At 37.9% G+C, this 23752-nt stretch overlaps 1 protein-coding gene across 18 annotated transcripts in view; it reads left to right on the top strand.

Annotated features, from left to right (window-relative positions):
* The window catches only part of FAM13B (family with sequence similarity 13 member B), an 86711-nt gene that overhangs the window by 7778 nt on the left and 55181 nt on the right, over positions 1-23752 (top strand). For 17 of the 18 annotated variants that reach the window (XM_025432701.3, XM_025432703.3, XM_049091810.1 and 14 more), the window contains exons 2-6: positions 16968-17134; positions 18388-18579; positions 19051-19263; positions 20245-20422; positions 20723-20864. In XM_025432701.3, coding sequence (XP_025288486.1) covers positions 18423-18579; positions 19051-19263; positions 20245-20422; positions 20723-20864 — 690 coding nt within the window. In that variant the 5' untranslated portion in view covers positions 16968-17134; positions 18388-18422. The remainder of the gene's footprint in view (positions 1-16967; positions 17135-18387; positions 18580-19050; positions 19264-20244; positions 20423-20722; positions 20865-23752) is intronic. The other variant, XM_025432711.3, reaches the window with a different exon arrangement.

Raw genomic sequence — 23752 nt, 5'->3', positions numbered from 1 at the left:
ACCTGTTAAAAAAGAAAATTCAATTGAACAAATTTTAACAATCTTACTGGCTTTATTCAACTATTCATGAGCAGCATCCCATGTAGCAGATCTAAAGGAGCTCTGAGGAGCTGTGCAAAATGGAAGGCTTATAGGCAGAAGGAGGCAGGATAAGGAAGTTACTAGCAAAGAGTGGGTTGTTTCGGGCAGGTCACCATACTTTGGACAGCCTGAGTCTCTCAGGCAGATTACTTCACTAGTGCTGACCAGGAAATTCCAGACTGACTGGTTAAGATTACATTCTTTGGGGAAGCAGCTAGGTAGATATAGAGTCTTGGTTTGGCGATGAAGGCTTAGTCTAGGTGACTCTGTTTTGGGCCTGTTGTCTGTCTCTTTTTCTTAAAGTAGGCTCCATGCTTAATGTGAGGCTTGAACTCATACCCTGAAGATCAAGAGTCGCATGTTTACTGACAGAGCCAGCAAGGTGACCATGTTGTCTTCCTTTTTAATGCACGTTTTGACTTTTGTGAATAATGCTGCTATGAATATTGATATACAAGTGTTTGTTTGAGTCCCTATTTTTGACTCTTTTGGGTATGTATCTAGCAGTGGAATTGCTGCATCATATGGTAATTCTATGTTTAACTTTTTGGGGAACATCCAAAATGTTTTCCAGGGCTGCTGTACCATTTTGCATTCCTATTAGCAAAGCACAAGGGTTCCATTTTCTCCACATCCTCTCCCAACAGTTGTTACTTTCTTCCTTTTTTTTGGTTGATTTATTTGTTTGGTAATAGCCATCTTAATGGAGTTGAGCTGGCTTTTATTTTCATTTCCTTAAGTCAGAAAGCTACTTTTCATATGTGTGTCTTTGGAGAAATGTCTATTCCTGTCCTTTGCTCATTTTTGAATTTTTTTGTTTCTTTGTTATTTTTAAAACAAGATTAATTAAAAATAGGTTCTTTTTTTTTTTTTTAAAGATTTTATTTATTTATTCATGATAGTCACAGAGAGAGAGAGAGAGAGAGAGAGAGAGGCAGAGGGAGAAGCAGGCCCCATGCAGGGAGTCCAGCGTGGGATCCGATCCCGGGTCTCCAGGATCCCGCCCCGGGCCAAAGGCAGGCGCCAAACCGCTGCGCCACCCAGGGATCCCTAAAAATAGGTTCTTAAGGTTATTTTATACATGAATTAAATCTTTTATCTGAAAACTGTTCCAAAAGTGAATGAAATACTGAAATTTAAAAAACAGACCTAGAGGGGCACCTGTGTGGCTCAGTGGTTGAGCATCTACCTTTGGCTCAGGTGGTGATCCTGGGGTTCTGGGATCAAGTCCCACATTGGACTCCCTGCATGGAGCCTGCTTTTCCCTCTGCCTGTGTCTCTACCTGTCTCTCTCTCTCTCTCTCTCTCTCATGAATAAATAAATTAAAAAAAAAACAGCTAGAAAATTTCTGTTTTATACGTTGGATAAACAACAAAGGGACTGATTATATCTGAAAAATATTTCCAATTATATTGTAAGTCACTCTTTATTTAGAACCCAAATAGATGTATATCAGTACTAAGAACTTATTTCCATCACTTCAATATTACAAAGGTACATCCATTAAATAAATGTCCTGTCTTCACCAGTGAGTAACATTAGTGCTCCTAAACTTAACTTTGTTTTTTGAGTGTTTTATTAATGTGGCTGGGAGCAAAGGAGGAGATTACTTGGTAGAGAAAAAGGAATTGTAGTATGCATACATGAATTTTTTTTTTTTTTAAGATTTTATTTATTTATTCATGAGAGACCAGAGAGAGAGAGAGGCAGAGACACAGGCAGAGGGGAGAATCAGACTCCATGCAGGGAGTCCGATGCAGAACTTGATGTGGAATTGATGTGGAACTTGATCCTGGGTCTCCAGGATCATGCCCCAGGCCGAAGGCAGCGCTAAACCAGGCTGCCCTGCATACATGAACTTGACCTGAATGAGTCATGGTTCCCCAAGGGAGGCAGTAGGCTAATAGGTGAATAGTTTCAATTTGGGGCCTTAAGGGAGAGCTGACTTTGATTGGAAATGGAAATAAGGAAGGATAATTTGAAATAGAATAGTAATAAAGGCAATTTTGCCTATGAAATCACATGGTACACTGAACACATAGTAGTAGAGTAAGTCATTATCAGATTGATTTATTCATTCATCAGATATTTATCTCCTTCTAAATTCCAGAGTTAACAAGTAGTCACTTGGTAACAGTTATATAACTTTGTAAATTTACTAGACACTTTCAAATAGTACACTTGAAAAGAGTGAATTTTGTGGTATGTAAATTATACCTTAATGAAGCCTTTTTTTTTAAACCCACCAGCAGACTTCATGGAGCTTATACTGTTTTGGGAGAAATAGACATATAATATGAAAGGAGTATATAGTAAAACCTGTGGTGAATGATTTGGAGCTAAGGAATGATAAACCTTGAGAAAATTTAACAGGCAGAGATCATTAGATTGAATGGATTGGAGAAAGCCCCTCCAAGAATGGTACTTGAGTAAGAGCTGAAGATGAGTAGGGTGAAGTGGGGACAGTGTTTTAGGTAGATAAACCAGAATGCATGAAAGTCTTCAGTTGAGAAAAATGAGGTGCGTTGATGGGATAACTTAATGAAATTTATTGGATTTCTGTTAGAGGGAAATACTCTAATCTTTTCTGTCAGGTTATTACTTAGCTCTAGTGTGTATTTTCTTTTCCTTGTGTATATGATGCATGATAATTCATATCTCTTTGATTTTAAACAACTTTCAGAGGAATGTCAAGTTTATTATTGTCCTCTTTAGGGAATTTAAAAACAAAACATCGAGCTGTTTACTTATTCTTAAAACATTTATTTTTGTTTATCAAGCTGCTGTTCCGTACATTTGGAGAGAAAAAGTAAAAAATAAAATAAAATAAAATAAAAAAGAAAACTTAAGGGCGCCTGGGTGGCTCAGTTGGTTAAGTATCTGCCTTCCACTCAGGTAATGATCTCAGGGTCCTGGGAAGGAGCCTACTTCCAGCTCTCTGCTCAGCCAGGAGCCTGCTTCTCACTCTCCCCCTGTCTGCCACTCTCCCTGCTTATGTTCTCTCGTCCTCTTTCTGTCAAATAAAATCTTTAAAAAAGAAAATAGCAGAAACAACTTAAAATTTCTTTTATTGTTGAAGTATAGTTGACATTGTAATGTTAAATTAGTTTCAGGTGTATATTACAGTGACTCAACAGTTCAATACATTATTCAGTGCTCACCACAGTAAGTGTGATCACCATATGCCACAACATTATTACAGTATTTTTATTTTATTTTATTTATTTATTTATTCATGACACACAGAGAGAGAGGCAGAGACACAGGTAGAGGGAGAAGCAAGCTCCATGCAGGGAGCCTGACATGGGACTCAATCCCAGGACCCCAGGATCACATCCTGGTCTGAAGGTGGTGCTAAATCGTTGAGCCACCGGGACTGCCCTTGATCTCAGGGTTGTGAGTTCAAGCCCCACATTGGGCTCCATACTGGGCCTGGAGCCTACTTAAAGAAAAGAAATTGGAAAGGCAAAAGAACTCAAATTTAGAATCAGATAAGATGAAAGAATTTTTATAGGAAAAGCAGACCATATTATGATTGATTGTAGAATCATTTTTGAAACTTATAATTTCAAAAGATAAACTTTTTTCTACTAAGGAATGTTGTAGTTTGAATAATGATTTTTTGGGTAGCAGGTACAAAATATTTAAGTGTTTTATAATTTTTTTTAAAGATTTTATTTATTTATTCATGAGAGACACATACAGAGAGAGAGGCAGAGAGACAGGCAGAGGGAGAAGCAGGTTCCATGCAAGGAGCCCGATGCGGGACTCCATCCTGGGTCTCCAGAATCACACCCCGGGCTGCAGGCAGCGCCAAACCGCTGCGCCACCGGGGCTGCCCAAGTGTTTTATAATTTACCTCCTGTGTGTCTTCAAACATCTCAGTGAAATTTTAAACAAAATTTTCAGTGATGATTGTAGTCATTGTTGCCTGAAAGAGAGCATCCACTTAAAAGATAGCAGTCTTAGAGTTCTAGTCACTAGTTCAGTGACTTTGAACTAGTTTTTTCAGCTTTCTGAGATTTTTTGTTTGTTTGTTTCTATTCTGAGAGAGGGAATGATGATCTATCCTGCTTATCTCACAGAAGATGGTTGTGAGGATTCATTTGGATAGTGAACTGGAAATGGAAAGTACACCAGAAATGATAGCATCAGTTTAGATATTGGAGTTCTCCTTTTGTTTAGTGTTCACAAATGGGTAAACAAGGTGAAGTCATATATTTTGCTCTCAAGGTTCATAATCTAATGGGGACAACGCATACAGAAATAAGTATATTAAGTGTTTTTTTGTTCATATGCTAGCTTTTCTTTCTTTTTTTCCCCAGAGAAGTTTCTTCACAAGTTTGTGCAAAAGGAGAAATATCCTGATTTCAAGGGACCCAAAGAAAAAGTTGTGAAATACCGACAATGCCCCTTACATGAAAAAAATGAAGTGTTACGGTTTTTATTTATGTGCAGTAGGAAATGATAAACTAGTCTTCCTAAAACCTTGTTCATTAGTTTGCAGTAGGCACTGGTTGTGCATATTTCCAGTGGAAAAGAGGTGAAAGGTTACTAGGATAGAGGAGTTTGGGAGAATCAAAATTTGTAAAAATTGAGATTACATGCACACATTTAACTGTCTAGAGTATGTGTTTTCAGTATATATGCTTTCTCACATGTTTTTTTGTTACCTTTTATTTTATATATTTTTTAAAAGTTTTACTTGAGAGAGAGAGAGAATGAGCAGTGGGGAGAAGAAGGAGGGAGAAGCAGGCTCCTAGCTGAGCAGGGAGCCCCATGTAGGGCTCCATCCTAGAACCCTGGGATCATGACCTGAGCTGAAGACAGGTACTTAGCTGATTGAACCACCCAGGTATGCCTTATTGCCACCTTTTAAATTGTAGTGCTATTTATTTATTTATTTATATTTTATTTTATTTTATTTTATTTTATTTTATTTTATTTTATTTATTATTTTATTTTATTTTATTTTATTTTTTTATTTATTTTATTTTATTTTATTTTATTTTATTTTATTTTATTTTATTTTATTTTATATTTATTTTATTTATTTTATTTTATTTTTATTTTTTTTTTTTTTATTTTATTTTTTTAGAGACACACACAGAGAGAGAGGCAGAGACACAGGCAGAGGGAGAAGCAGGCTCCATGCAGGGTGCCTGATGTGGGACTCGATCCCGGGTCTCCAGGATCACGCCCTAGGCTGAAGGCAGCATTAAACCGCTGAGCCACCCGGGCTGCCCTATAGTGCTATTTTTAAAAAAGGGTCACTCACTGTACAGATACTTAGTGTGAAGGATTAATTTAGCTGATAGTCACTTTGAGTTAATGGAAAATCATGCCATATTAGTGGACCAGTGACGCTGGAGTGCCTGTGGGAAAAGGGAACCTGTTGGGAGGCATCTTCCTCTAGCACATTACAGGCTTACCTTTTAATCAGGAGACAGGCATTACTTTACTTTATTATTATTATTTTTTGTGTATTTTTTTATTGGAGTTCGATTTGCCAACATATAGCATAACATCCAGTTCTCATCCCGTCAAGTGCCCCCCTCAGTGCCCATCACCCAGTCACCCCATTCCCCCACCCACTTCCCCTTCCACCACCGCTTGTTCGTTTTCCAGAGTTAGGAGTCTCTCATGTTCTGTCACCTCTCTTGATATTTCCAACTCATTTTCTCTCCTTTCCACTTTAATCCCTTTCACTATTTTTTACATTCCCCAAATGAATGAGACCATATAATGTTTGTCCTTCTCTGACTGACTTACTTCACTCAGCATTAACACCCTCCAGTTCCATCCACGTGGAAGCAAATGGTGGGTATTTGTTGTTTCTAATGGCTGAGTAATATTCCATTATATACATAGACCACATCTTCTTTATCCATTCATCTTTCGATGAACACCGAGGCTCCTTCCACAGTTTGGCTACTGTGGACATTGCTGCTATAAACATTGGGGTGCAGGTGTCTCGGCTTTTCACTGCATCTGTATCTTTGGGGTAAATCCCCAGCAGTGCAATTGCTGGGTTGTAGGGTAGCTCTATTTTAAAAAAAAAAAAAAAAATATTTATTTATTTATGATAGTCACACAGAGAGAGAGAGGGGGGCAGAGACATAGGCAGAGGGAGAAGCAGGCTCCATGCACCGGGAGCCTGACGTGGGATTCGATCCCGGGTCTCCAGGATCGCGCCCTGAGCCAAAGGCAGGCGCTAAACCGCTGCACCACCCAGGGATTCCTAGGGTAGCTCTATTTTTAACTCTTTGAGGAACCTCCACAGTTTTCCAGAGTGGCTGCACCAGTTCACATTCCCACCAACAGTGCAAGAGGGTTCTTCTTTCTTCACATCCTCTCCCAACATTTGTTGTTTCCTGTCTTGTTAATTTTCCCCATTCTCACTGATGTGAGGTGGTATCTCATTGTGGTTTTGTTTTGTATTTCCCTGATGGCAAGTGATGTGGAGCATTTTCTTACGTGGTTATTGGTCATGTCTTCCTCTGTGAAATTTCTGTTCATGTCTTTTGCCCATTTCATGATTGGATTGTTTCTTTGTTGTTGAGTTTATTTTTATGTTTTTTTAAAGATTTTATTTGTTTATTCACGAGAGACACACACACACACAGAGAGGCAGAGACACAGGCAGAGGGAGAAGCAGGCTCCATGCAGGGAGCCCAATGTGGGACTTGATCCCGGGACTCCAGGATCACACCCTGGGCCGAAGGCAGGTGCTAAACCGCTGAGCCACCCAGGGATCCCTTCTTAAGATTTTTAAGTCACTTGGGTTAGAAAGATGTGCAGTAGATTCAGCAGCATATTTTAGCATCACCATTTATAAATTTGAAGTTAGGTAAGTAACTTGAGGCTCATACTACTTTCACTTTTAAAAAATTTATTTAAAAAATTTATTTTTAAATTTAAATTTATATTTAAAATTTTATTTTTATTTTTATAAAGATTTTGTTTATTTATTTGAGAGAGAGCCAGGGAGATCACACAGAAAGAGAGGGAGAAGCAGACACACTACTGAGCAGAGAGCCCAATGTGGGGCTCCATCCCAGAACCCTGAGATCATGACCTGAGCCAAAGGCAGATGCTTAACTGACTGAGCCACCCAGGCATCCCCACTTACGCTTTTTTAAAAAGATTTATTCATTTGAGAGAGGAGAGTGAGCGAGACAGCACAGGGTAAAGAGGGGCAGAGGCAGAGGGAGAGGTAGTCTTAAGCAGACTCTGCTGGCATGGAGCACCACTCAGGCCTGGATCTCGTGATCTTAAGATCCTGAGATCACCTGAGCTGAAACAAGAGTCAGTTGCCCAACTGACTGTGCCATCCAGGTGCCCCACTTTCACTTTTTATATATGTAAAAGTGTCTGATTCACAGAATTATTCTAGGTGTGAGAAATAACTTGTAAAGTGCTTTAGATATTTTCATAACTAATAGTTGCTTTCCCTTCATGACTTGATTATCTTCGCTTATTGTTATTGTGGAAAGTAGATATGGCAGCCATTTTTGATGTTTTATTTAGTTTTTTTAATTTTATTTATTTTATTTTTTATTTTTATTTTTATTTATTTATTTTTATTTAGTTTTTAATCATGTAAGGAGATTCCCCTTGTTAATCTTAACTTTGAATAGACAGTATTTATTGAATAAAGTCTTTATTCAATAAATATTTAAAAAACTGTATGTCAGGCATTGGGTGAGGTGTTTAGTGTTACAAAGATGAAATGACAGGGTTCCTACCTTCACAGATCCTATCTATGGAGAGACAGACATACTTTTAAATTCTATGGTACTGCTAAAAAGGTAAGGTCCATCTGGAGCAAAGGAGAAGGAGAACTGCTTTGGCAATTAGGCAAGGTTTGACAGGAAATTAGAATTGGACTTGAAGATCAATAGAAGTTTGGTGAGTAAGATAGGATTGGTCAGAGTGGTGGTTGATTATGGTGTAGAGTTATGGCTTTAAGCACAAAAAATGATACGTGTAGAGCCTGAGAAGTGTAGATTGTGAATGTCATGTAACTTAGTATTGCTGGAGAGTAGAGTGAGGTCAAAGAGTGGCAGGAAGGGAGATTGTACTGGTGGGTGAAGTACTTGTAGGCCATGCAATGGAATTTAGGGTTAAGTTTGTATACCAGAAGTTCTTAAATATTTCTAAGCGATATAATGACCTGAAGAACTTATTAAACATACAGAGGTTCAAGCCATACTCTCAATGGATACTGGATTGGGGTTGTGGCTTTGTACTTTGTATATTGAGCAAAGCCCCTCCCCATCCCCAGACAAGTGAGAGAAATAGTGCTCTAGGTCACTGGTCTCAGAAGTGAGGGTACTGGCACTATTTTTTTTTTTAAACATAAGTATAGTTGACATGATATTGTATTAGTTCCAAGTGTACAACATAGTGGTTTGACATTTATATACATTATGAAATGCTCACTGTAGTAAGTATAGTTACCATCTGTCACCCTACAGAGTTATCACATTATTATTGACTGTATTCCCTATGGTGTACTTTTCATCTCTGTGACTTAATTTATTTTGTAACTGGAATTTTGTACCTCTTTATCTCCAGTTTTTTGCCCATATCCACCCCCCTCCCCAACCCCTGGCAACTACCATTTTATTCTGTTTGCAAATCTGTTTCTGATTGTTTTTTAGATTCCACATACACGTGATATTGTGTGGTATTTGTCTTTCTTTCTGATTTATTTCACTTAATGTAATATCCTCCAGGTCCATACATGTTGTCGCAAATGGCAAGATCTTTTTTGTTTATGGCTGAGTAATATCTCATTGCCTATATACACTACGTCTTCTTTCTTTCTTTTTTTTTCTTTTTTTTTATTTATGATAGTCACACAGAGAGAGAGAGAGAGGCAGAGATGCAGGCAGAGGGAGAAGCAGGCTCCGTGCACTGGGAGCCCGACATGGGATTCGATCCCGGGTCTCCAGGATCGCGCCCTGGGCCAAAGGCAGATGCCAAACCGCTGCGCCACCCAGGGATCCCATCTTTTTTTTTTTTTTTTTTTTTTTTAAGATTTTATTTTATTTATTCTTGAGACACACACACACAGAGGCAGAGACACAGGCAGAGGGAGAGGGAGAAGCAGGCTCCATGCAGGGAGCCTGATGTGGGACTCGATCCCAGGATTCCAGGATCACGCCTTGGGCCGAAGGCAGGCACTAAACTGCTGAGCCACCCAGGGATCCCCTATACACGACATCTTCTTCATTGACTGATGGACATTTAGGTTGTGTCCATGTCTTGGCTACTGTAGATAATGCTGCAGTAAGCATTGGGTTGCATGTATCTTTTCAGAATAGTGTTTTCTTTTTCTTTGGGTAAATACTCATGAGTGGAATTACTGGATTGTATGGTATTCCTGTATTTAATTTTTTGAGGAACTTTTTTGAGGAATACTATTTCCCATAGTTGCTGCACCAGTTTATTTGCCTACCAATAGTGCAGGAGGGTTCCTTTTTGTCTGTGTACTTGCAACCTGTGTTCTTTCTTTTTATACTAGCCATTCTGACAGGTGTTAGGTGATATCTCATTGTATTTTTGATTTACATTTCCCCGATTAGACTGATGTTATGCATCTTTTCATGTCTGTTGGCCATCAGTATGCCTTTTTTAGAAAAATGTCTGTTTAGGTCCCTTGCTCATTTTTTAATTGGCTTGCTTTTTGATGTCATGAGATGCTCTTGTACTTTGGAAGGACAAGATGATATATTAAAGTGTGCATGTGGGGGTGCCTGGGTGGCTCAGTTGGATAAGCATCTGCCTTCATCTCAGGTCATTATCCCAAGATACTGGGATTGAGCCCAGCATCGGGCTCCCAGCTGAGCTTCTCCCTCTCCCTCTGCCTGCTGCTCCACTTACTTGTTCTCTGTCTCTCTCTTTCTCTGTCAAATAAATAAATAAAATCTTTAAAAAAAAAATGTGTGTGTGTAGCAGTAGTAAAATTTACAGTTTTTAATTAATTATTTATTTTGTTTACTTTTTAATGATTTTATTTATTTGAGAGATACAGCCTGAGAGGGAAGGAGGACGGAGAGGGGGAAAGTGAGGAAGGGGGAAAAATTCCCAAGCTGACTCTGCACTGAGGGTGGAGCCCTGAAGTGGGGCTTGATCTCACGACCCTGAGATAATGACCAGAGTTGAAACCTAGAGTCTAATGTTTAACCAAATGAGCCACCCAGGTGCCCTAGAATTTGTGTTTTTATGTATATTTTAATCTTAAAGTTATTTTTGTGTATGTTTATTTTATGTATAATATACTAGTATATTATTTACTACTCTACTTTAGAAATATGCATATAATACAAAAATGAAGAGTGAATTCCTGTCTCTTTCCCTTATCAATAATTTGGGGTCCAGGACTCTAGGCAGTGGAACACAATTGTGGAATTTTGTGCCAGGGGGATTTGGGTTAGATTTTAGTTTTGAGGAGATTAGTGAGGAGAAGAGATGAGGGGACTTAGTTACAGGAGACTTCATCTCCCTCTGGTTTTATTACTTTGTTTTGATTGGAATAGCTTGAAGTCGTGGTTGGAGGTTATAAAATAATTGACTGTGGTCATGAAACCCTTTTGAGAGTTTTTCAGAATGAACCAGGCTGTTTACCAATAGCTTATTTCCAAGGGCAACCAATTTTTGCTTGAGTATGTTAAATAAGAGAGGAATAATAAGCTGTCTCAAGGTAAAATGGGTTACATTTAGTGAGTTTTAGTATTTGAAGTATATGTGCTATATCTAGTATAGTTTGGCAACTGTTGTCTTACAAAATAGGCTTAATTCCATTGCTCATTTTAGTTTTGTAAAATCACCACGGAGGAAGATTGTACTTTCAAGTAGTATATTAAAGTGCATTCAGGTGAACAAGTCCTCAGGCATAGGGGTAAAAATTGTCACAAGAAGTATTTCATACTCTTTTTTTCTGTTTTTTAAGGTAAAGAAGTTCCTAAACTTTTGAGTGTAATAATAGCTCTTTAACTTAAAAAAATTTCTAATACTGAATTGTTTTATACTATAGTCACTTAATGGCATAGTCAATATGAATTTAATAATTTAATTGACTTGGTGTTTTTCCTGATCAAAATAGCATCTATGAACACATGACAGGTAACTTTATGTGCTCTTGGGACATTTGTTCAGCCTTCCTTTTTGTTGGGTGTATTGTTAAGGGTTTCTGACAAATTAGTGCCTTGTCTGTCTGTTTGTTTGTTTGTTTATTTATTTATTTATTTATTTATTTATTTATTTATTTATGATAGAGAAAGAGAGGGGGGCAGAGACACAGGCAGAGGGAGAAGGAGGCTCCATGCCAGGAGCTTGACACGGGACTTGACCCCTGGATTTGACCCCGGGATTCCAGGATTGCGCCCTGGGCCAAAGGCAGGCGCCAAACTGCTGAGCCACCCAGGGATCCCCCCGTTGTTCAGTTTTTTACATCAGGAAGGAACACACTGATTTAGCATTTTGGGAATCTTTGTAGAGCCATCTTTGTTCAATTTGAATGAAAGAGGTGCTTTGATGAAATGTTTAGAGCTTGCTAATGAAAAGCTGAATGTGTGGAGCAGGGGTAAATTTATTTGTCTTAAGCTTTGGTTCATTGACTTAGGCAGTGTAATTGTCTACATACTTAAATTTCTGTTCCCAAAGTTTACCGTCTTTATTGAGGCCCAGCTCCCTGTTGGCTTTTCTCTCATAGTAAACAAGTGATAGGATGTTTTTTTTCTTTCTGGCATTAGCAATTATTAAGGTACCTCTTTTAAATTTTTCTGTGTGAATTGCGTCCTATTTTGTCAAAAGCATTTAGGGCAAAAGTGAATTTTCCTGTTCCTTTCTCCTCATTTTGAATGTAGAGGTTTTATCGTGGCAGATGCTGCTCTTAGATTGCTTATTTGCAGAATGATAAAACTTTATTTGTGTATCACAGATCAAATCTTATTACTATTAGTTTTCTGTTACATTATTTGCTTTGAAAAGACTTATCTTCAGTCCAATTTTAATTTTTCTTAATGCGATATAGAAAATGTAGTAGCTTCTAAATGTGCTGGATAATTTACTAGGGCTGAATAGGATAGGTTCTTGAAATTGGTTAAAATAGATCTTTAATTTTTCTTTTTTGGATGGGGAAGTACATTTTAAAAATGACATACCCTATAATGAAAATAGCTTGGTATTTGTTAACCTATTAAAGTGATGTTATGTCTTGATTTGTATGGTTTCTTTTTTTTTTAATTTTTATTTATTTATGATGGTCACAGAGAGAGAGAGAGAGGCAGAGACACAGGGAGAGGGAGAAGCAGGCTCCATGCACTGGGAGCCCGACATGGGATTCGATCCCGGGTCTCCAGGATCGCGCCCTGGGCCAAAGGCAGGCGCTAAACCGCTGCGCCACCCAGGGATCCCTGTATGGTTTCTTTTTAATATTTTCAGTTTTTTTGAAGTATCATTTATATGCAATAACAATTTTTTTTTATTCTTCTATTTTTACTTATCTATTCATAGAGACACACACACACACACACACACACACACAGAGAGGCAGAGACACAGGCAGAGGGAGAAGCAGGCTCCATGCAGAGAGCCTGATGTGGGACTCGATTCAGGGTCTCCAGGATCACGCCCTAGGCTGCAGGCGGCTCTAAACCGCTGCACCACTGGGGCTGCCCGCAATAACAATTTATGTACCGTAGCACTCATCAGTTTAAATGTCCAGTTCAATTAAAAAAAAAAAAAAGTTCAGTTCAGTAAGTTTGACATGTGCATTATGCATGTAACCACCACTATCACAGTCATGACATAGAACATTTCTGTCACCCCAGAAAGTTCTCAGTTTTTTTTTGGTTTTCTTGTCACTGAAATGGATATAATGAAAGTATCTGCATCCATAGAATTGTTGTAAGGATAAAGGAATTAATACATTTAAAGCCCTTAAGGGGTGCCTCGGTGGCTCAGTCTTTTAAGCATTTGTCTTCAGCTTGGGTCATCCTATCAGCGTCTTTTTTTTTTTTTTTTTTAAAGATTTTATTTATTTATTCATGAGAGACACACACACAGAGAGAGAGGCAGAGACACAGGCAGAGGGAGAAGCAGGCTCCATGCAGGGAGCCCGATGTGGGACTCGATCTGGGGTCTCCAGGATCACACCCTGGGCTGAAGGCAGTGCTAAACCCCTGAGCCACCTGGGCTGCCCCCTATCAGCGTCTTGATATTGAGCCCCATGTCTGGTTCTGGCTCAGCAGGAAGTTGGCTTCTTCCTTTCCCTGTATATTCTTTCCTACTCTCTTGAGTAAATAAATAAAATCTTAAAAAAAATAGCTCCTGGCCTATTGTAAGAGCTCAGTTATTTGTCCATCGTATTGATGTTGGTATTCTACCTTGTTTTTTTTTTTTTTTTTTTAAGATTATATTTATTTATTCATGAGAGATACGGAGAGAGAGAGAGAGGCAGAGACACAGGCAGAGGGAGAAACAGGCTCCATGCAAGGAGCCTGATGTGGGACTCGATCTCGGGTCTCCAGGATCACACCCTGGGCTGAAGGCGGTGCTAAACCACTAAGCCACTGGGGCTGCCTGCTACCTTTTTTAAAAAGCCCCTTTTGGGGTACCTGGGTGGCTCAGTGGATGAGCATCTGTCTGCCTTTGGCTCAGGGCCAGATTCCCGGGTTCCAGGATCTAGTTCCGCATCAGGCTCCCTGCAGGGAGCCTGTTTCTCCCTCTGCCTCTCTCTTTTTTTTTTTTTTTTAAAGATTTTATTTATTTATTCATGAGAGACACAGAGAGAGAGAGAGAGAGGCAGAGACACAGGCAGAGGGAGAAGCAGGCTCCATGCAAGGAGCCTGATGTGGGACTCGATCCCAGGTCTCCAGGATCACACCCTGGGCTGCAGGTGGCACTAAACCGCTGCGCCACCAGGGCTGCCCTCCCTCTGCCTCTCTTATATCTCGTGAATAAATGGATGGAATCTTTAAAAAAACAACAACAAAACAAAACAAAACAAAACAAAAAAACCCCAGCCCTCTCTGATAATTTTATTAGGTACTTAAAAGATTCTGTGCTATTAAAAAAGGTATATCTTGCTGTCATATATATATGTGTGTGTGTATAAGTGGGACTAAATGGAATGCAGAAATATCTTGCTCCTTAGTTGATAGCCTGGTATGTGAAGGTACGCTTTACTGAATGTACCTATCACCCACTGTTATTGAAAATTGGTATTTAATTGAGGTTTTTTAAATCACTTTTGTCTCATCATGTAAAATTCAAAATGGTTTCTTACTCGTCATTAGCACTGTGGGAGGCAACTGTCATTTGTATATAAGATTATTTTGCTGTTTTAGGGGTGCCAGGCTTGCTCAGTCATTAGAGTACCCAACTCTTGATCTTGAGGTCGTACATTCAAGTCCCATGTTGGCGGGCGGTGGTACAGTGTACTTAAAATTTTTAAAAGTCTTAAAATGGTTTTGCTGTTTTGATTTATAATAAAATTGTGCTTTTGGAAATCCTTGGTTATTTTGAAAGTGTGCACATTGTAATCTCTTGTGTCAAGCCTTTTTATTGATTAGCTGCTTTCTTTGCATTTATTGATCCTGTCTGCTAAGACATTTCATCAGACATCTCTTTGGGACATTTTTCTATGGTACGTGACACTATTTTCTTTGAGAATTAGATTTTGTAGTTTAGATATCACATGAATTTTCTAGGGGTTCCATGACAAATTAATACAAACAGAACTCTAAAACAGAAGTTGTTTTTCTCACAAATTTAGAGGCTAGATAGAAGGCTAAAATCAAAGCGTGGGCAAGGCCATATTCTCTCTGAAGTTTCTGGGGAGGAATCTTCCTTTGCCTCTTCCAGCTTTGGTGGCTCCTGGTGTTTCTTGTATTATGACAGCATAACTCCTAGTCTCTCCCTCTATCTTCACATGGCCTTCTTCCTTTCTGTGTTTCTCTGTGTGTCTTGTCTTCTGCTTATAAGGACACCAATCATTAGATTTAGGACCCATTCTAAAACCATGATGACTTCTTTTTTTTTTTTTTAAGATTTTATTTATTTGAGAGAGTCAGGAGAGAGAGAGTCAGGAGAGGAGAGAGAACGCAAGCTGGGGGAACATCAGAGGGAGAGGGAGTAGCAGGCTCTCCACCCAGCAGGGGCCTGATTCTAGGACCCTGGGATGATGACTTGAACTGAAGAAGGCAGAGGCCTGAGTTACCCATGCCCCACCCCCCCCACCCCCACCCCCGCCCCACAGGATGCTTTCATCTTGAGATCTTTAACTAATTGCATATGCAAAGACCCTATTTCCAAATAAGTTCACATTTTGAAGTCCTGGGTGAACATGCGTTTTTTCAGGAGCACAGTTGAATCCACTACAGATAGGAAGGGAATATTTACATGATATAAGCTCTGACAAGGAGTGGGGAACAGTATTAAATAAAGTCAAAAACTACTTTGCATTTTGCAGAAATGTTATTTTGGGCCACTCTCTAGTCTAAATACTAAATACTAGTCTAAATATGCACGGTGCTGATTCCTGGTTTCATTAACAAGATACAGAAACACTGAGTACCCATTTTAATGATACATAGAACTTGCCTCTGACAAGACTCTTCTAATGAGTGTTCATTTATTGTTCATCAAGCAAATCCTCTTTTTCTTTTTGTTGTGAAGGTATCAACCTGACTTTAATGTAAGTGCGTTAAACATTTTATCTCTGAAATTAACCTCTCTAAAGGATCTACTGCAACTTAACTTTGAAGTTGTGTTTCAGATGAATAGCCTACATGTTTTAGCAGGCATTTCAGGATGTTTGGAAAGTAATCATCTACTGAAGATTTGTTGTAGGAATGTGGTTTTCCTTCCTCTCCATTTTTCATGTTCTTCCTGGACGTATATGTTACTAATAAGACATTTTTATTTTTGAAAACCACACTGAATGGTAATACTCTTCTGCTTACCTGGACTCTTGAGTAGAGTGCTAGAGGGTAGTTTCCTGAGCTTATTAGAAGATTTTTTTTTATTAGAAGATTTTTAAAGTAGATTACTGCAACTCACAGAGGGTGATGAAACAACAATTCACAGATGAGATCATATATTAAATGTATTGTCGTACAGATCTCTCTCTTCAGTCTGTTTGCTAGCCTTTTAACATTTAATACAAAGAGAGAAAATTGGTTCTCTACTACCTGCATGTATTATCTCAGTTAAACAGCTATATAGGTATTACTCTTCTATAAAGGAAACCTAACATTAGAGACATGAAGACATGGAAGTTGTTCAGGTTCACATCTATCGGATGGTGTATTTAATACTTGAACGTCAACATTTTTGGTGCTTTTTTCCCAGCATGTGCTATTGTTTCTCCAAGCCATAAAGTTGAGACAACTACATTCTTGCTAAACAAAATATTTGCTGTATACAAAGAAAATAATAAAGTACATAGAGTGCTTTTCCAAGCTTAAAATCCTTTCTTCTGTTCTATGATCTGAAAATGTTTCTGCATTTTGTTCTGAGTATGTGGGGACCCAGTGGAGATGGGTGGGTCCTCATATGTGTTCAAATGAAGAATCTGTTGAGGAAAATGGATTATTTGAGTGGTGTAATCTCTGAAGGTTTGTACTGTTAAAGATTCTCCTTTGCAATTCCTTTATTTGCTTTTACCAGAAAGATTCTTGTCCAGGTTGGCCATCATAATTTGAAATCTTGTGCAAGATTTTCCCTCTAACTAGGTCACAGGCAAATTTTGAGGCCGAAGAATGATTTTCAGTGTAGGAGCCCTCCCTAAATGGATTTCACTGCTTATTCTAGTCCTTTCTCATAGTAAGAGATGGTTTGGAAAATGAAAAGAATTGTTTTTTTCTTCTAGATTAACTGCTGAAGTACTGATCGAGTTCTGCGTTTCTTCAATGAGGAACTACAGGCTGATCTTCTGCCATAATCTCAAACAGCCATAAATGACAAAAGAATGCTTGCTCAGTGAGGGTAGCTGGTGCAGAAGCCATTTTTTAAACTTAGGTGTTTAAGTACTCAAAGGTAAGTTTTTAAAATGATAACTCTTGTGCTGTATAAATCCAGAAAAAATTTGGAGATTATCTCCTGTTGCTATTTGATTATTAACTTGAGGTTTTGTAGTTATTAGCTGGCACTAGATATGTTGAAGAATGGGTCTTGCTTGTTTAAAGCTATGTAAATTTATGGCATTTTGCTTCCCCTAAGTTAATTTCTTTTGTTTCTGTAAGTAAGTGTGACACTCTTGATCCACTGGTACGGCTATTATGTAATAAATATAGAAGTTATTTTTGGAAACTTTAGAATATCGAGTAGTTTTATTTTTTTGCTCTGTTCTTTCTTGTGGTGAGAAAAGGAATTGTTTCTCTGGTGTGATCAAAAAAGCCAGCCCAGTTGGTGTCATTTTGTTCGTTAACATAACTTTTGAAAGGTTTTTCTTTCAAAATACCCATTTCCCACTTAAAGTAATAACTTTTATTTTAGGAAACAATTTTTTCTTGGGATTACTTGTTCTCTGTGCTTCAGATACTCAAAACATTGTTTTCTCTCACTGTTTTACTGATCGCTATTCCTACGAAGTTAAGACAAATAACTTATTTCTTCTGAACAAGACTGGCTATGGACATTTTTCTTTGAAATAATTAATGAAATAGCAGGCTTGATGAAAGAACATTCTCATTTGAAAGTTGATGTCTAAAACTAAAAAGTTTCTTTCATTTATAAAAATGTATTGTGGCTGCTCTGTCATGTAGAAAGAAGAACTGGTTAATCTTGCTCTTACTAGCCTGTTGTTGATGAAAAGTGATTATTTATCACTTTATAAAAAATGATTCTTTCCTATTTTGGGTGTTTATAAATTACAGGATTAGATGGGCTTCAGATAGCACAATGCAGAAATGATTGGGTTTGATTTTTTTTTTACCTGTGTCAATAAGCTTGGTCAATAAAGGTCCTCTTGGAGCCACATTTGCCCCTTAATTTGTCTTTGGGACATTAATGTCCTTTGTTAAGTTTAATGATGTATTTGCTATTGTTTGATAAATGTTCAAACACTGAAGGCAGCTTTCAAAATTAACTATACATACTAGAGAAAATGTTTGGATGATTGTATTGAGCTTTATTTGTAGAACATGTTGTGGGTCTGACAACAGGAACATATGTAATGATGAAAACACATTCAGGTGTAAAGCTTTTTTTGTAATGTATTTAAGCATATTGTCATCTGTTGATTATTAGTCTCTCTCTCTCTATCTCTATCTCTGTCTTTCATTTGGCAGAAAAGACAGCTTTGATTTCTGGCTGCAAAAAAGATATGAGGAAGAGCTCCTCCCCTTCCTTGAGTAACTGCAACTCCGTTCTTGCTAACAAAATATTTGGAATTCCACTTGATGAGCTGCAGCAGGGAGGACATCCAGACAATGAGGTTCCGTTCATAGTCCGCCACGTTGTGGACTATATTGAGGAACATGGTATATATTTCCTTACTTTGAGGGCTAGCCTTTGTTTTAATAAACACAGCTTATCCCTTTGACCTTGGATTTTTTTTTCCTTTTTTTCTTTCTAGTATGGAAAGTCCAAAATACAGTAAGGAAAAATGAAAGAAGTTTCTTACATAAAGTCAGACATGCCCAGCATAGAGTTTTTTTTTGTGTTTTTTTTTTTGTGTGTGTGTTTTTTTTTTTTTTTTTTTTGCATAGAGCATTTTTTAGTGGGATGGTGATATGAATATTTTTAATGGAGGTGGGGTGGATAAAATAGAATCTCTCTCAGGACAGAGATAGTATGTTTCTAAATGTGTGATTTGAAGGTGTTTAGCCCAATCAGGAGAGCCAAGAAGGACTTTTCAAATGTATGAATATTTTAAGTTGATTGGAAAATGAATATATATGGCCAGGTAGTTGAAGTTGAAGCTTACTTAATTTTTACTGTCAACTAATTAGGAGGTCTGGAGCAACAAGGACTTTTTCAAGTCAATGGAAATGCTGAGACAGTGGAGTGGCTTCGGCAGAGATACGACAGCGGAGAAGAGGTGGATTTGGTTAAGGAAGCAGATGTTCCCTCAGCTATTAGTCTTCTTAGATTTTTCCTTCAGGAACTTCCTGAACCTGTTATCCCTGGCAGTTTGCATATTCACTTGATGCAGCTTTCTCAAGGTAGTCTAATTTGATTCTTACCAATCAGTCCTTTACCATTAATTTCAAAGTCTTTTTATCTTGTGGAAATCTTGACATGTAAACAGTAATTATAATAGTTCTGAGATTAATTGCTTATGTTCCCATTTGGGGACTTAACGCTCTTTGGGTCTATATGGTCTAGCTACAGGAATGGCAATTTCTTAGATCTCTGTAGTACTATTTTTTTTTTTATGATGGTCAAGAAACCTAAGCTAAGGTTAAGGAGGGGGAGGAGAAAGAAAGGCAAGAGACAAGAATAAGGAATAGGATGGTTGGGAAAGAAGAGAAATACATATAAAGTGGTATGTGTGGCATACTATTCCAATAATAGCCAGTGCTGTTCCTTAGTGATGATGTTACTATAGGATATTATTTATCCCTGGTTTGATAGAGCTTCTAGCAAAAACCAGAAGACAACTTTGATTCCAGATTCAGAATATACTTGAAACTTATGCTTGGGTTCATGCCTGAAGGAAGTAAAATACCAAATTGGACATTGGACTTCAAATAAAGGAGAAAAAGGCTGATTTGTATTTGTTGGGTTAGATTTTTGGTGGTGCTGGTTAAATCATTTTTATTCACTCATAGTTGTTGATTAGCATTGGCCAGTGCATTTTGACTTCTTGTAGTTGGCACTGCTTTTAAAACACAGGTACAGTCATGCAAGAGGCAATATGATGAGAATGAAAAGTAATTAAATTAGAGAGTTTGGACCGATGAGTAACTGAGGGGAAAACATCCTTCAGCAATTGAGGGGTTGAGTTCCTTCTCTCCAACTCTTCTCTTCCACCTAAGTGAAATGCGAAGCTCTAAGGCATTTGGCCTCTGGTGGAGGAAGTGAAGAGGTTTTGAATTGTTAATAGTAAAAAGGTGATGTGGGTGGAGTAATGTGAACCTGGCAAAATATCTGAGCTTTACTTTTACTTCATTAAAAAAAAAACCTGTCATTATGTTTTGTAGATTATAATAATGAAGATGAATTTGGAAGAAAGTTGAGGTTCCTTTTACAGCAGCTTCCACCTGTTAATTACAGTTTGTTAAAGTTTCTGTGTAGATTTTTAGCCAATGTAGCATCACATCATGAAGAAATTTGGTCTGCAAACTCTTTGGCTGCTGTCTTTGGTCCAGATGTCTTCCAGTAAGTTTTTCCAGAAATTTTTATGTAATAAAAAAATTGAATTTGTGAAATAGAGTCATTATATTATTTCCCAAGAATCATAGGTTGCTTGGTAAACCATTATTTTTTATAGTAGATCTGATTAATCCTCCCAGCATTTCTGTGAAGAGGGTACAAATTAGGTAGGCTTAACAGATGGGAAAACAGAGGCACAGAATGACATAAATTGCTCAGGTTTATAAAGTGAGTCATTGGTTGTCTTCTAATTTTACGTGTATTTGATTTAAGGACTCTCAATTCAATGTGGACTTTTATTCGTAGCATTTATACAGATGTGGAAGATCTGAAAGAACAAGAAATAGTGAGCAGGATAATGGCTGGACTTCTGGAAAATTACTATGAGTTTTTTGAGAATGAAGAGGAAGATTTCTCATCTAATGATTTGAGTTCAATTACTGAACAGGTGAGAATATTTTAAATACTCGGAGCATATTTAAAGAATATGCTCTTTAGGGCTTGATGCAAACTCAGGTGAAATTTTAAAGTACTAAACAAAGCAGTTCTCTTGGTTATTATATGTAATAATATGGAGTGACACATCCATGTAATATATGAATGTGATTTTTTTCTTGTTCTCAATTTGAATAGTAAGGAAAAGGCATTGAAAGCAGAGTATATGTTGAGATATTTTGTGGGGTTTGTATGTTTTTCTTCTAACTTAAGCATTGTTTATTTTGTAAGAATAGGGTGTTCTTTTTTGCTTTTGTGAAGAACCAGCATGGAGGAATGTAGGCAAAGGGTGAGAAATAGAAGGGGGAGGGAAAGATTGAATACAAAGTTCACACAAACTTTTAAAAATAGGAAGCTTTTCTGGATTAAAGTCACAAGTCAATAGAGCAGTGCAATCATTGTCATTACTGGGAAGCATCATGGTAGTTTTTTAACTTTTATGTCTTTGGAAAGTTAGCATCCATTTCTCTGGCTACGTTATATTTTGTTTTTCTGCTATGCGTTAATGGTTGAGATGGTACAAGGACCTGATTACTTTCTCCTTCATGAAATGAGAATATTGATGCAGAGTCATTAATTTATTGTAAAGCCATATTAATTCAGAATTTTCATGTTTTAGGATTTGTAATTTAGGTCTGTGTGCAGGTTTTTCTTTTGCACTTAAGTGAAATAATTTGTCAGACTTTTTTTTTTTTAAGATTTCATTTATTTATCCATGAGAGACACAGAGAGGCAGAGACATAGGCAGAGGGAGAAGGAGGCTCCATGTAGGGAGCCCGATGTAGGACTCGATCCCAGGACTCCAGGATCACGCCCTGGGCCGAAGGCAGACACACAACCGCTGAGCCACCCAGGTGTCCCCAAAAAACTTCTATTAGGTTAAAACCTATGCAGTTACTTATATTTTGGACATGGGGTGGGGCTGCTATTTTTTTTTTTTTATGAGTAAATCATTCACCTGGTTAAAAAAAAGAAGTAAAATAGTGAAATTTCTTGATTTTACCCATACCCACTCCTTTGGCCCATTAGTTTTTTATGTATGTTTTTTTAGAGTTTTGTTATGCAAAGTAAATATTTGCTCAGTTTTTTATTTTTATTTTTTTTTAAGATTTTATTTATTCATGAGACACACACACACACACACACACACACACACACACACACACACAGAGGCAGAGACAGGCAGAGGGAGAAGCAGGCTCCATGCAGGGAGCCTGATGTGGAACTCAATCCCAGGACTCCAGGATCATGCCCTGAGCCAGAGGCAGACACTCAACCACTGAGCCACCCAGGCGTCCCTTTTTTTTTTTTTTAAGTATGTCAGCTAACAGTGTACTGTGGAATTCTTTTCTTTCTTTCTTTTTTTTTTTTTAAAGATTTTTATTCATGAGAGACACACATACAGAGAGAGAGGCAGAGATAGGCAGAGGGAGAAGCAGGCTCCATGCAGGAAGCCTAATGCAGGACTCAATCCCAGGTCTCCAGGATCAGGCCCTGGGCTGAAGGCAGTGCTAAACTGCTGAGCCACATGGGTTGCCCATGGAATTCTTTTCTTATTGGAATATAGAGAACATACTCTTTTGTTTACATGTGCATAGGTCCCTATTGTATGGATGCAACATTATAATTTGATTTAGTATACTGATTTCCATTAAAAAAGATGATAGTATACCCCTTTTTTTCAGAAGAGTTCTGGTTTATATTTGTTTCTCATGTAATTATTAGTAGCTCCCCTTTTCACTTGTATATATCCACGTTTTGAGGATTAATTTTATGGTCATTATTTATTGATGCACATTGGGTGACTTCATTTGCTTTTATTTTATTTTTATTTATTTACTTATTTTTTTAAGATTTTTTTTTTTTTTTTTTTTTTTTAATTCATGAGAAACCAGAGAGCGAGAGAGAGAGAGAGGCAGAGACACAGGCAGAGAGAGAAGCAGGCTCCATGCAGGGAGCCCGATGTGGGACTTGATCCCGGGTCCCCAGGATCACACCCTGGGCTGATGGTGGCGCATAACCACTGAGCCACCCAGGCTGCCCCTCATTTGCTTTTAGATTAAGAAGCAGCATCTCTTGAAAGTTAGTTTACCATACAAATTTTCATTAGTTTTTATAGGTGTTGATTCTGGTAATGTGAATTTAATAGTTTTATTTTCTGGATAGCCCATCGTTTTTAAAAAACAGTTTCTGTACTATTGTGAACTTCTATGGATAAGTCTTTTTAAAATACTTGGTGTTGAGACCTTCCTTAGTTTTTCATGTTTTCTTCATGTAGGCATTTGTATCTTTGTCTGATTTTCTCTCCCTCTTTCCCTTCTTCCCTTTTCCTTCTCCCCACCTCTTTTCTCTTTCTTTTCAAGTATTAGAAACTTTAAGGAAACAGTAACAAGCCAAATTGCAGTTTGTAATGTATGATCTGAGAATGAAAACATGCATATGTATACATATTTAAAGTAAAATCAAGTGAATGAAATTCATAGCCAGAATCAGTGATCATGGAACTTTTGGCATATTTTTTGAATTTCTATCATATACAGGTCCTGACTTAAAAATTTGGTACATCTCTTCAAAATTACTTAAAATTTTTTTTTAAGATTTATTTATTTGAAAGAGAGCGCACGTGCGCATACAGGCATACAAGCATACAAGAGGGGAAGCAGAAGGAAAAGCAAGTTCCCTGCTGAGTAGGGAGCCTGATGTAGGGCTCAATCCCGGGACCCTGGGATCATGACCTGAGCTGAAGGCAGCTGCTTAACCTACTGAGCGTCCCAGGTGCCCCTCTTCAGAACCCTCTTCAAGATTATTCTTGCGTTAAAGAAAATGACAAGAAGAGAGCAG

Source organism: Canis lupus, chromosome 11 (assembly GCF_003254725.2).
Source record: "Canis lupus dingo isolate Sandy chromosome 11, ASM325472v2, whole genome shotgun sequence".
Lineage (NCBI taxonomy): Eukaryota > Metazoa > Chordata > Mammalia > Carnivora > Canidae > Canis > Canis lupus.
The sequence above is the reverse complement of the archived record's forward strand: the minus strand, read 5'-3'. Positions and strand labels throughout refer to the sequence as shown.